At 38.4% G+C, this 14080-nt stretch overlaps 1 protein-coding gene across 5 annotated transcripts in view; it reads right to left on the bottom strand.

Moving 5' to 3' along the window:
* SULF1 (sulfatase 1) overlaps positions 1 to 14080 on the bottom strand; it is a 123171-nt gene that overhangs the window by 41883 nt on the left and 67208 nt on the right. For all 5 annotated transcript variants that reach the window (XR_010067657.1, XM_063299366.1, XM_063299364.1 and 2 more), the window contains 2 exons: positions 11344 to 11495; positions 9249 to 9418 (listed from right to left, as the gene is read on the bottom strand). Coding sequence is in view for 4 of the 5 variants with exons in the window: in XM_063299366.1 (XP_063155436.1) it covers positions 9249 to 9418; positions 11344 to 11495 (322 nt within the window). In the remaining variant the exon portion in view is untranslated. The remainder of the gene's footprint in view (positions 1 to 9248; positions 9419 to 11343; positions 11496 to 14080) is intronic.

Below are 14080 nucleotides of genomic sequence, written 5' to 3'. Positions count from 1 at the left end.
AAAGCCTCATAAATTAGCAGTTGAGATCAATCAGTCACAATTGGCTGGTTTATTTCAGGCAACTCTGAGATCTGACTCTGAGCATATTATTTATAATCCCAATATTATATTCACTTGCTCTTTTCTGAGGCCATTGTAATAATTGCTCTTCTGAGAATGAGTGGCCAAACCCCACAAACTTCTGTAGATTTACTGTTGAAATTTTATTTTGTAACTAAAAATGTTGGTCAGCGCTCTACAGCGAAGCAAAATGTTGCATGAAAGTCCACACCTATCCTTCTAATTTAGTTGACCTCTTGGTTCCAGCAGGAAAATATTTTTTTTTCAGAAGATAGATCTGAAGATAGATTAGTTGAAATTGCAACTCCTATCATTCCCATCCAACATCCTTCCTGTGATACCTTGGGATTTTTGTTCAGTTTAACTGGAACTTTCATTTAAAAGGCAAAGAACTTGTGCCCAGGATTGCATACTAGGAAAAACATATTTTATTATTGACAAAGAATGTTCTCCAGGAAAAAAACAATTTGGTTTCTTTAACGTGGTTTGGGCTCATGAATGTGCACATTTTTAAAAAGCTGGAGCAAACGAAGTCTGTTCTCCCAGCCAATGACAAATTGCAATGGATCTTACATTCTGAAGAAAAAAAACAGACATTTTGAGATCCAAATACACTTGTTCTGGCACAGCTCCACTGATTTCAACTGAATTGTGCCAACAACAACTTATTTGGGATTCCAGCCAGACTGTACATTATTTTGAATAATTCTTCTGTGGTTTTCCTACTGATTTGTTTCATAACAAGGGCAGCTGAATCTATACTGTTGCATGTTTCCATGTTATTACTTTTGACAAGATAGCCGCACCACGTGTAATTAAATGCATTTTGTATATATTGTAAAAGTTGGTAACATCTTGTACAGAATTTTATTAGTCTAAATAATTAGTGTCAAATATATTTCACATTTAAAACATTATAAATACCAAATATGAAGAATATGCATAAAAAAATCCAAGTGTTTTAAGTAACAGAGTCAATATATTCTCAAGAAGCAACTTGATCAGGGATGTGAGTGTTGCTCTTTGTGACTCCTGAGGTCCAAGCTAATCTCTTGCTTAAAAGCTGTGGAGCAGTGTTTTTCAAACTTGGCAACTTTAAGATGTGTTGCCAAGTTTGAAAAACTCACAGAATTCTCCAGCCAGTGGCCCACACATCTTAAAGTTGCCAAGTTTGAAAAACACTGCCAGAGAGAATGTCCTCCTTTTGCCAGTGTGAAAATATAATACACCAGCCAGTCCAGTAGCCTTCAGTACATGGACTTAGGAAATACCTTGCCTTTGTTTCAGGCAGCCACATTTCTTAGTCCACACTTGATTGGTTGGTTGTCAGCAAATGATTTGCCAAGCCAATGTGAAATACATATTGACTATCTAATCCAGTATTTTTCAATCTGGCAATTTTAAGATGTGTGGACTTCAACTTCCAGAATTTCCCAGGCAGCATGCATTCAACTTTCAGGCTTGTTGGCTGCTCCACAGCAAGTTTTTTACTGTTTCCATTGACTAATTTCTGAAAATCAACACGTTTAAAATTAATAGAGAAGTAAACTGCTGTACTACATCTATATCACTGTCATCAAAACAAGAAAAATTAAGAATAAAAATTGTTTCGCTTATGCAATAGCAAACAGAAAATTTCCTACTGGCACAAGAATGTCATATAATCAAGGAATTGCTTAGTTAACAGACATTCTTCATTCTTAATTTATAGACAGACACTGTATCATAGTTCTTTAGTAATACTGATAATTTTTCATTTAACTTTGCCAAGCTATCAAGCAACTTTTGTTCTGCTTTCCATTCTTTGTTGCAGACAGCTCCTATGGTTACACAGCATCACAATTTCTGCCTCTCAAAAAAATTAAAAAACTAAGCATGCACATACCATGCCACTCCCTGCACCATTATTATCCTGATTCCTGTATAATTACCATGATTGGAGCCAGAAAAAAGTGTTTATCTTCTGTTTTGATTACTGGAGAATCTGTTGGATGTGTGGATGCTGCCCACAGAGATTCAGCTGCCCTATTCTGCCCTAAGACAATAGCTGCAGCCATTATCAAGAAGGATGTTATTTCTGTTCTCATTATGATATGGGAGAATATAACATTTACTAAAGCTTCTGTTTGTGCTGTAAATATTTGACTGGGTGTTGCTGAAAACAGAATGCCCCAAGTCAAAGATTTTAAGGTCCACTGAGACATCCATAACTGAATTACTGAAAGCTAATACCCTTCAGGCTAAAATAATGTCTTCTGAATCTCAGTCTCACAAGTGCAACTTACACATGGCTGGAATTCCACAACAAGCAGAACATACTTGGCGAAGTATTAGCTCTGCCAGAAGATTATCAGCTAGAAACTGAGAGGGATCGTTGCATTCTACCCTTACTTTTTTGGACAACTGATAAGCCTTTGCCATTTACTGTGAAATTTCTCAGACTGACTGAGTTCCATATTATGTTCTTTCCAAACTACATTAAGAAGGTGCAAGAATGTAGGAAGTTGTTTTCCACAGCAAGAAATAAGATTTGTGAGAGGAATTTTAATATTTTATTGAACTTTCTGCCATTTTTGTTATCAGACCAGCTAATGGCACCCAGAAATCTTTACATATTCCTGTGGAAGCAGGAAAAAAACCCTTACTTCTTTAAGTCCCAGTACTAAAGTCTCATTAGTGGATTGAAAACTTACCCCTTTCTGTACAGTGCTTATTTCTAACTCCTATTTCTATAGGAAATTTCTATCAAACTTTTTCTCTATAATTCCTGATCAAGCATTTGTTTGTTCTGCACATTTGTCCTTGGAGCTACAAGGAAAATATAATAAACTCTAGTCTTTTGGGCAGTTGTGATTTTTTTTTTTCCTCCTTGCTCTCTTATTTTTTCTTAATCTGGCTTTCCTCAAGATATATACCAGTATGTGATTCAGTGGCAAATAAACTGTTTATTTTCATTTTTTTCTCTTGCTCAGTTTGTGTAAAAGTAATAGCAGTAACAAGTTTATTAATATGTTTAGGGGATATAAAAGATGCTTCGCAACAAGTTTAATTATGGTACCTCTTGAACCATTTTAAATGTTTTGTTCTCATTATTTTCTCATGAGGTTGCTGTGTTTGCATACTAGAATAGATATGATGTAAAACTATTTTCAAGTCCTTTCTTATAATTATTCCTTGTGATAGTTTCCTTTGTAATATTGAACTTTAAGGGTCTGGGTGATCTTTTCTTACATGAGACTCATATTCTTACAAGCCATAAATAGGTCCTACAGAAAGCTTGGGTGAGGGAAGTGTGTCTGTGTGTATATACATACCTATACACACACAAACACACATAAACACATACATGTGGCAATTCAGAATGGGCAAGGAATGTTTCAACGTTGATACTAGATTTTCTAATCGGATTGTTGAAGGGAAAAATGAGGTGAAAATGTATTTATGTATTTATTTACAAGGTTTATATGCTGATCTGAGTGGTTTACAGGTGTCCAGTCAGTACTAAGATTAAAAACAAAATATAATAATATAGTGTAAATTAAATAAAAACTTCCCTCCTTCCCAATTTGGTTTCAGAACATCCTGCTACCTAGAAATTTTGAAAACATTAGATGGATGGCAGTCAATGAACAGTGGTAAGATTTTACAGTGTGCAGATGATATGTTACATTTCTTATCAGAAACCTATATTTTTAACCAGAAACCTATATTTTTATTCCTATATCCTATATTCTTAACCTCATTTTGCCAGTACTATGCATCAGTTTGGCATCCTGTCTGGTTACTCTGCAAATTGAATTTAATGAGACTGAATGCCATTAGGTCTAGTAAAAATATTGACATGTTTAGGGTTGTATTCTGTTTCCTTTGTTTGTCTTGCTATAAAAATTCCAAGGAAATTTTGTCAACAGGTCAATTTAAATTTGTCTCCAACTTCAGTAAAAACAAAAGAATGTCTAGATCTGAGAACTGGGGGTAAAATTAATGTTATTAAAATTAATTTAACTCCAAGGTGATTTATATTTTAAAAGATCTTTCTATTTATATCCCTTCATATTATTTAATAATGTTCAACAGCCTATCACATCTTTGAAAACAATATTCTCTAGTATCCTTTACGGTTTTCACTGTGTTAGGATTCAGCTGTCTGCTAGGAAGGATCATTTTCAGGCCTACCATTGGGCATTTATTCCAGCTCTGGGCACTACTTGGAATAAGGAATTGCAAAATTCTATTCTTCTTGGGACTCAGTTTGAAAGCTACTATTTGACCTCAGTAAAATTCTTATAAATATTAGGATCCTTCTCTGATTATCAGTTTCATACTTGCACTTAATACTGCAAAGTACAGGTTGTCCTCGGTTAACAACCATTCATTCAGCAATCATTCAAAGTTACAATGGTGCTGAACAAGACCTATGACTGGTCCTCAAAGTTGTGGCCATAAAAGTGTCCCGTGATCACATGATTGCAATTTGGGCACTTGGCAATTGGCTCACAATTACGATGGTTGTAGTGTCCTGCGGTCGCGTGGGACCTTCCCTACCAGCTTCCAACAAGCAAAGTCAATGGGGAAGCTGGCAGGAGGTTGCAAATGGCAATTATGTAATGTTGCACTTAACAACTGTGCAGGATTCGCTTAATGACAGCAACTGGAACTGCCTCAACTGCTGTAGTAAGTCGGCACAGTCAGGTGATGTCACATTTTATGACCATGGTGCTTAGTGACCTAGTTCCCGGTCCCAATTACCGTCATTAACCAAGGACTACCTGTAATGTGGAAAATAATGGACTGTAGCTAAAATTTTGAAGGTCTTATCCATGAACAATTCATATTTTCCCCCCAACACCGTAGCAAGGAACAGAACTGTCAACAATTTAGTCAATTTTTATATTTCTTTTGTACATAATATACTTTTCTGGCCTTTCTCCCCTTTTGTCTTTCTTTCATTTTAGTATTACTTCCCATAGTTAACATTTTTTTTAGTCTGTTCAATCATATCCGATTCTCAGAAACTGCCTGGACAAGTCCCTGCAGTTTTCTTGGCAAGGTTTTTTGTAAGTGGTTTGCCACTGCCTACTTCCTTGGGCTGAGAGAGGGGGACTGGCCCAAGGTCACCCAGCTGGCTTTTTGCCTAAGGCAGAACTACAACTCACAATCCCGGTTTCTAGCCCAATGCCTTAACCACCACACCAAACTGGCTCTTGCTTGTTAACTTTATATGAATGCAATTGTTAGTATGACATAATAAAAAACAAACCAAAAAAGAAAAGTCAGACAGCTTAAACTTAAACCCATCACCCAGAAAAAAAAGTGTCAAAATATGTTTGACCACCAAAAGAGAAGAATCCTCAATAGTTTCGTACTGTATTCAAACAATGCCACCTCTTACAGAATGATTGTATTGCTCTTGCCGTTATTTTCATGAGCTATGCCCAAGGAAAAAGTCAGTCAGACACGGGATTTTTTTTTCTTTTATTATCTGGCCATGACAAGCTGGCAGCATATTAAGCTGTAGAAAACATTCCTTTAGCAGCCTATCCATGTAAACTGGCAGTTTATCTTCCATTTCTTCCATTTCTTCTTTTACTTTCTCCAAGTGAGCTCTTAGTTTTAGTCTTTCAGCATTAAAACAAAATATTCTATTGTCTCCTGCAGCAGCCACTGAATAAAACCTGCATAATACTCCCAGAATTTCAGGACAACTGAGTTGGGAGAAAATAGAGACTTCTGATTTGTGCTTTCAGAGGTTTTATAATCAGTTAAGCACAAATTGCTTTGGCTTCAAATATTTTGTATTTGCTGGAATACATACTGAGGTTAACAAAAGTTTCCAGGGTTACCAAGCTCAGATATTAATATCATACAGTGTTCAGTGCAGACAAAACACTTCTCAATCTCCTAATGCAGGAGAGTGGAAGTGGCTGCTAAGTTCAATGCTTGATAGCTGTCTTTGATCATTTTTCAAGGGAGCACAGACTATCGCATGCAAAATGGGGGCAAGTGTGAGGAGAAACGCTTTAAATTTGCTTTGCCCTCCATCATTTCCAACAGGTAACAGGCCATTCACTGCAAAAGAGGGCTTCCTTTGTCTGGGAAGACCTTTCATTTAATTGGAAACCCTGGTCAATCAGGGCTCTCAACTGTGCAGACAGCCTCTACAGAGAGTGGAGTCTCTCGACTGCAGACACCCCCTCCCCCATATGTAGAGAGCGATGGGAACAGTACAGCTTACATGCTTTAAAAATGATTAAATGGGGCTATTACTTGGCCTTAGTTTCAACCACTCTATGAAATCTGCTTCTAATTAAATTTTCAGGACACAGCCATGTCTGAGAGACTCTAGGCAAGCCCCCCTCCTCTTCCTTACCTCCCCTGCCTCATCCTGCTATCCTGTCTGCTATTCTGTTTATTTTGGGGTGGGTGAAGGGATGTTCACTGCTGGAGTGATAATCCATACTTTTTAGAATGTCAAAAATTTTAGAAAGTCAACCTTTCACCGTTTTAAAAGTAAGCGCTGTGCCTAAATAGAGGGTTTTGCTATTCCAGTGGTGGTGATCAAAGACTCCCTGCGAAGAGGGAGCACAGAAGCAATCTGTTGGCCCAACAGTCTGTCAAGGGGAGTGTGGCACAGTCTCCCACAAAAACGTAATAGAGAAGATAGCCAAATGCAGACTGGACTTTGCTCCTAGGAGATGGATACAGAGCTAATTATAATCATAAACCCCAATGTGTCTACATGAGTGGCTCTCAGTCAAGCAGGAAGAGGTGTTGAATGGCAATAGGCAAAGCTCTGTCCTAGGCCCTGTATTGTTAATATATTTATAAATGACTTGGAGGAGGGCTTAGAAAATATAATAATATTTGTGGATGACACAAACATACAGTAGGGCAGATAGCGAACTATTACAGATAGTTTCAAGACTCAGGAGGATATTGATGAGCTGGAACAATAGGCAGAGAGCAACAAGATGAATTTTAATAGGAGGAAATCTAAAGTACTTCATTTGGAAAGGAAAAATCAAAGGCATGAGTGTAGGATGGGGAAAACCATACTGGGAAGCAATATACCCCAAAAGAATCTGGGTGATTTGGTGGATTGTAATTTGAATATGAGCCAACAGTGTGATGCAGATGCAAATAAAGCAAATCCAACTCTAGGCTGCATCAACAGAAGTATAGTGAAAAGATCGAGTGATTTTTGCTCTTATTCTGTGCTGGTCAGACCATACCAAGTATATTTGCATCCAGCTCTGTGCACTGCATTGAAGGGAAAACACTGACAAACTGGAGCATGTCTGGAGGAGAACAAGCAGGATGATAAGAGACCTGGAAGAAAGCCCTTATGAGGAAACAGTTGGAGGAGTTGCAAATGTTTGGTTTGGAGAAGACTGTGTGGAAATTTGATAGCTGTTTTCAAAAATCCAAAGGACTGTAATGTAGAAAATGGAATAGTTAGGAAGCAGATTTTAATTGGATATCAAGAAATATTTCTTCATGATAACAGCTGTTAGAATGGAACAGATTGCTTCAGGAGACGGTGGACTCTTTTATGGGAGATGTTTAAACAGGGTGGATAGCCATCTGTCAAGGATGCTGTAGTAGTAGATTCCTGCATTGGAAAGGGAGTTGGGCTAGATGATCTCTATGCCTCTTTCTAACCATTCCTTTCCATGATTGTATGATCCTATGGTTGGTTCAGCTTGCTCAGCCTGGGAAACTTTTGTATCTTAAAATTATGTTTGCCTGCAACTTCAGCCAACCAGTCAGCCATCATGACATTTATGTATTACTTATCTGTTAGCCATTTGGGGTCTCAGAACTAGGGATAGGCAAAAAAAAAAATGTTTGGGAGTTGAAATGTTCCCATTTCAAGTACAAAAATAGGCTCTTTCAGTTATTTTGAAAGTATTTCAAGCTTGAAACAGAACTGTTCCAAGCTCTAGACAGTTTCAAAACTACCTAAAGGAGATGTTTTGCAGCTGAACTTTCATTCAAAAATGAGGAATTTTACAAAGTTTCACTTAAAACAGTTCAAAATGAAGCATTTCACACACCCTTAAGAATTTTGTCCTTTTATCCAGACTTAGCGGTGCTACTACAAGGTTTCAAATTTTGGTCTGAATTTATGGCACCAATTAAGATGTCAAGCAAGATGATGGACGGTAGGTGGTGGGGAGCAGTATAGATGTCAAAAATATTGCATATACAGTATATAAATACCCAACACTTTTCTTTGGTGGCATTTGTTAATTTTAAAATGGGGAAATAAACTGGCTTTCTTTCTTGTGCAACCATGGTCATAATTATCTCAGGCCTAGTTTATACATATCGCATAATCAGGGAAAATTCTGAAATAATGCCATTTTAGGCTGCAGGCACGCTTGTCACATTTTAAATATAACTGCACATGCAAGTACATCAGAGAAAAAGGTGGCTATTATGTTAATTCATACCCATTCTGTAGGTCCTACTCAGTGATATTTTAAAAAGAGAAAGCATTCAAATATGTGATCCCCATCTACACCCTGAATGTGTACAATCCACTACACAACACCAAGATTTTATCTGTTTCTCTTTCATCAAGTTTTAGTGCAAACATAATATTAGCCATTGTATAGAAAGGAGACAAAAAGTTCAAGGAGAAAATGGGAAGGAGTGCATGCAATCCCAAGAGGAAAAAAGGAAAGGTGGAGGAAAAAAGGCGTTTCAGCCCCTTTAGGCACCCGCAGTCTACGCATCATGTGAAAAAGGCAAAATGACAACTCAGCATCTCACACTAACAAAACTTTTCGCAAGGCTTCCCCAAAACAAAAGAGTAAAGATTGTGATTATTCAAAAATTAGGAAATATGGGACCCCTGTATAAGAATGAAATATTCTAGAACACTGAAGCCTCTAAGTATTGAAGCAGGGCAAGGAAGTGGCTGGTTGATGCTATGCAGGGCATCAACTCTCTGTCTCTCCCTGAAAAGGGCAGTTGGCTGATTGCTTATCAAAGAGGCAGACACCCTTATTAGACTACACACACACAGACACACTCTCATTCATTCATTCCTAGGTTATCCAGAATTGTTCTGTGCAGGATTTGAAGAATCCCTTTCTCCAGACTAATCAACATTAGACTTTAAGCAAGGGTGGCTGAGGTGGCAAACCACCAGTAGGATCACAGTATAAAGTTTCACTTACATGTGCTGAGAAGCATTTGGATACAGCTCAGAGAATTGCGGTGCAGAGTCTTCTGGGCCATGGGGAGCTGCATGGCTGATCACCATCATTATGGGTCTATGGGGATATGTCCTCTTAGACATTTTGAAATAATTAATGCTGTCATTAGTGATTAAATCTGTGAAATAGTCCTGAAACAAACATTCAACATAAACAACAATTTGCCAACTGCATCCAATACCTCAAGGTCTTATTATAGTACCTTAGTCTGATAGTTCTGAATGGATTTCACCTATCTAGTTTTAGAGGCTGGGCACAATTCCTAGATCAAATATATGATACAGTTACAAAATCATCTTCACCAAATGAATGGCTGCGTTCCAACAGGCTTATTTCTGTAGCAGGGAGGAATAATACCTTTTAAGATGGAAAACAAAGGTTTAGAAATATTGAAATCAGGCACTCAAGCTCAGTCACTATGGCCTCTTTGCTATAATTGTAATGAAAAGGAACACTGGCATTTCTAAAGAACCTAACTCTGCTCATTTTAGAAGAGTGCAGCTACTAATATCAAAATCCTACCATACCAGTTAAGCAGCTTAATATACAGCCAATGTAATAAAACACACACACACACACACGGGGAGCTTTTTTAAAAGCTGGAAACTCAGTAATTAAACTATCTGCCATATCTAGGTTTGTGGGGCTTTTGATCAAATAACTGGCATGAACTCCAGTGAGGAGTTCCAAGGTAACACAGTCACACAATTTCAAACAGTTCCAGACATGACTAATCAATCAGATGATGTGGACTCAGGGTCATGAACAGCTGCAAAAACAGCACTGAAAAAAGGTGCAGCATTTTTTTCACATAACATTGTTAGGGAAGCCCAAACAGCTGTGAACACTTTGTCCTCATTCTAGGACTGCTTCTCAAACTCCCAACTCCAAAAGTATTTTGGAGAGGCATGTGAAAAAGTATGAAATATAAATTTTACTGACAGTATTTTCAACCACATTTTTCCATTAAGCCTCTCTCTCCAGAACTTCTATCATGAGTGAACGACTTACTGGGGAAAAGGTGCTCTCTGAAGGAGGAATTTTCCCCAAACTTCAAATGCCTTGCTTTGTAGCAAATTATTATAAATAACATAGACAATACTGGAAACCAGAACCTTTTGTGTATTATCTCCTCCCAAAATGGTAAAAGATAATTGCTTTTTATGAGAGACAAAGTGTGTCTGTGTAATTTTGTGTGCGTGCGTGCATACTTGTGTGTTGCTACAGTCAAGTTTCCAGGATTTAGTACCTTTCATTATTTCCACTTCGGAGTCCTTGGTGCTCTCTGAGCCTTGTTGTTTTCTTGCAGACCTTTCATTGCCAGACTAGGCAACAGGAATTGGTTTCCTTAACCAAGCCAAATCCAAAAACGCCAGAGAATTCCTGGAAGCCTGGCACTCAGACAAAGCAACCATCAACAGGCACATGGAGGTAAACAACATTTACATACCATTCAAAAGAGACAATAGAAAAGCCAAACGACCAGTACGCTCCCTTGCCAGCAATCAACACCCAGATATGCAAAAATCAACACTAGGATCAACACCAGATGAACCATCAAACAGCACAATACACCCTAATCAAGGAACTATTAACTCAGGCAATCAACCAAGCAGCAAACACCAGCCCAATCAAAGAACTCCCAAGGAGAGAACGACACCCCTACCAACACAAGCAGGGCAAGCCACAGTATATAAACTGAGAGCAAGGCCCACTCCCTCTTTGCACTGAAGATGTTGCCTAGTCTGGCAATGAAACGTCTGCAAGAAAACAAGAAGGCTCAGAGAGCACCAAGGACTCCACAGTTCAACCCTGAGCTACAAATATTTGCTTCAATTGGTATTTCCACTTCATAATCAGAAATAGTGTTAACTGAGGGGGAAAAAAACCCTTTACCTTCTATGAACATATGTGGAAAAATGTTCTGGCCATACAGCCAACACAAAAAAATAAGAATACTGCTACAATAAAGTGATTTTAAAATACCATTTCTTCTATCAAGAAAATAATAGGTTTTACCTATGTACATTACAAGACAAATGTGATTCTTCCATACCTTTGCATATTCAAATCCATGCTTCTCTTTAAGGCCATTGCGACAAACAGTGTAATTATAGAAGCGAGAGTTTTTGATTAATCCAACCCACTCTCGCCAGCCAGGAGGGATATAGCTGCCATTGTATTCATTGAGGTATTTTCCAAAAAAAGCTGTGAAAGAACAAGAAGGCACATTCAAAGGCACTTGGTGAACACTGGTATATTATGAAGTAAAGAAGGAGCTAGTTGGCTTACAGCAAGGGTTGGCAACCTAAGGGCCCAGATCTGTGTGCAGCCCTCAGTTTTGTGGCAATCTTTTTCCAACTACAATGACCAAGAATTGATGGCACATTCTTCATCATTTTGAAGCAGATAAATACACAAAAATAGATAAATATGTATTCTACAACCCTTCCCTTTTTGTATTATCAGTCAAGCCCGGTCCTTGGTTCACAAAAAAAATGTTAAGGCTTGCCTAATCTTACACTTAAGATAGTTCTTCCTGCCATACTCAGTGCAACAACAACAACAACTGGCAGTGGGGAATGCATTCTTGAGAGAGGGGCTGGTTTTGCCAGCCCCTAAAGAGATTGTGGACAATCCCTTCCTCAAGAAACCATTGCTGGATTCAATAATATTACACAATTTTTATCCTGTCTCCAACCTTCCATTTTTGGAGAACATGGTTGGTTTGCAGCTTCAGAAGGCCCAGGAAAAAATGAATTATCTGGACCTTTTTTCAGTCAAGTTTATGATGGGATAGAGTACTTAGGTGACATCGATCATGCTTGTTGATGATCTGTGGTGGGTGGGGTGATGCCTCCATCCTGACCCTCCTTGAACTTTTAGTGTCCTTCAATACCATCAATCCTTCTAGACTGACTTGACAGTTAGGAACATGGGGTTATGGTCCTTCTCTTATATCTGGGGTGAGTTTCAGTCAGTATTGGTAGAACTGGAGAAATCTAGCCTTCAACTCCTAGTTTGTGGGGTACCTCAGGACTCTACGTTCCTATTTAACATCTATGCGAAGCTGCTGGGTGTGGCCATCCATTGGCATGGGATTAAGTATCATCACTATTTTGATGATACTCAATTATACATCTCTAGGGCAAGTAAGTGATATTGTCTAGGTCCTTTCTCAGTGTCTGGAGGCTGGCGGGTGGGGTTGGATGGGGTAGAACAGACTTTGGCTTAACCCTACCAAGACTGGGTGGTTGTAGGTTTTAGGGTCCCCTGGTTCTGAGGACTTTTCTTCTTCAGTTCCTGGATGGGGTAGCATTCCCCCAGGCAGAACTGGTGTACAATTTGGAGTCCACTTAGGACTCCTCAGCCTGCTTGAAGACCATTGGCTGCTCAAATCTATTTTATGTGCTAATTGTGCCCATTCCTGGATCAAGAGGTCCTATGAATGGTCACTCCTGGCTTGCTTACCTCCTACTTGGACTGTTGCAATGTGCTGTACGTGCAGCTGCCCTAGAAAGTCATCTAGAAGCTTCAACTCCAGAATTCAGTGGTGTGGATAATTAACCATGGTGTGCTCATGTAAAACCATTACTTTGTAAGCTGCAATACCTCTTGGTAGGCTTCTGAATGAAATTCAAGGTGCTAGTTATTACCCATTAAGCCCTTCATGGCACAGGGCCACATTATTTGTAGAGCTCCCTATCTCTGGTTATTTTTGCCCATTCCACTAGATCTCCCATGGTGGGCACGCTCCAGGTCCCATATATAAAAGTATCACCTGGCGGAACCCAGGAGGTGTGCTTTCTCTATCATGAACCCTAACCTTTGGAACAACGTATCCTCCCTCCAAGGTTTGGATTGTCTCTACTTTTTTGGCCTTCTGTACAGCCTTGAGGGTCTGGCTTTTCCCCTAGGCATTGGGCCAGGGAGATGTTGGAATGTTGAATAGTTGTGGATTGGCTTTTGTTTATGCTATTTTTTCTTTTGTTGTTTTTATGTTGCTGGTTTTGTTTCTAGTTTTATTCTTTAGTTTTAGTTGCCTAAGATTTTCAGTTTGCAAGTTGGACAGCCATACAAATCAACTAAATAAATTAACAGATTTTTTTTTAAAAAAGAACCCCACAGTTTCAATTTTATGCATTTTGCAAAACCATACTATTTTTGATGCACTAGGTTTTATGTGGCATATCATTTTGGGGAATGGAGATACTAAGTTTTTAAGAGATGCAATGGGTGTCTGAAACCTTTGGAAGCCTCTTAAATGTCCTTATTCTTTTTTTAAATGCATTTTTTTTAAAGAAAGGTGGGAGAGTACAGAATAATTGGCCTGATCCATTCTGGTGGAGCATTGAGAACTACAAAAATGATGCTGTATGTTGTTCTGTCTATCCAAAAACCTTTCTATAGACTGAAATGAAGACTGCAGGTATGATTGTTTATGAATCTTATATACTGCTTAAATCATAATCCTAAGTGTGCATGAATGCATAAATAAACAATATAATAATACAGCATTTTACTGTTTATGAATCTTATATACTGCTTAAATCATAATCCTAAGTGTGCATGAATGCATAAATAAACAATATAATAATACAGCAAAATAGAATGCAATAATACACTAGATGGCTCTGCAACTGACTGAGACAACATACTGTTAATGCTATTTCCTGGAGGCTTTCCATAACACTCAGGTTTTAATGGTTTTCTGGAAAAACATGAAGGAATGTGCCATTCTTGCCCCCGGAGGAAAGCTGTTGTTCCAAAGGTGCATTGCTCCCACAGACAAG

The sequence above is a fragment of the Candoia aspera genome, chromosome 3 (assembly GCF_035149785.1).
Source record: "Candoia aspera isolate rCanAsp1 chromosome 3, rCanAsp1.hap2, whole genome shotgun sequence".
NCBI classification, from domain to species: domain Eukaryota; kingdom Metazoa; phylum Chordata; class Lepidosauria; order Squamata; family Boidae; genus Candoia; species Candoia aspera.
This window is presented reverse-complemented; position numbering and strand designations above follow the sequence as displayed.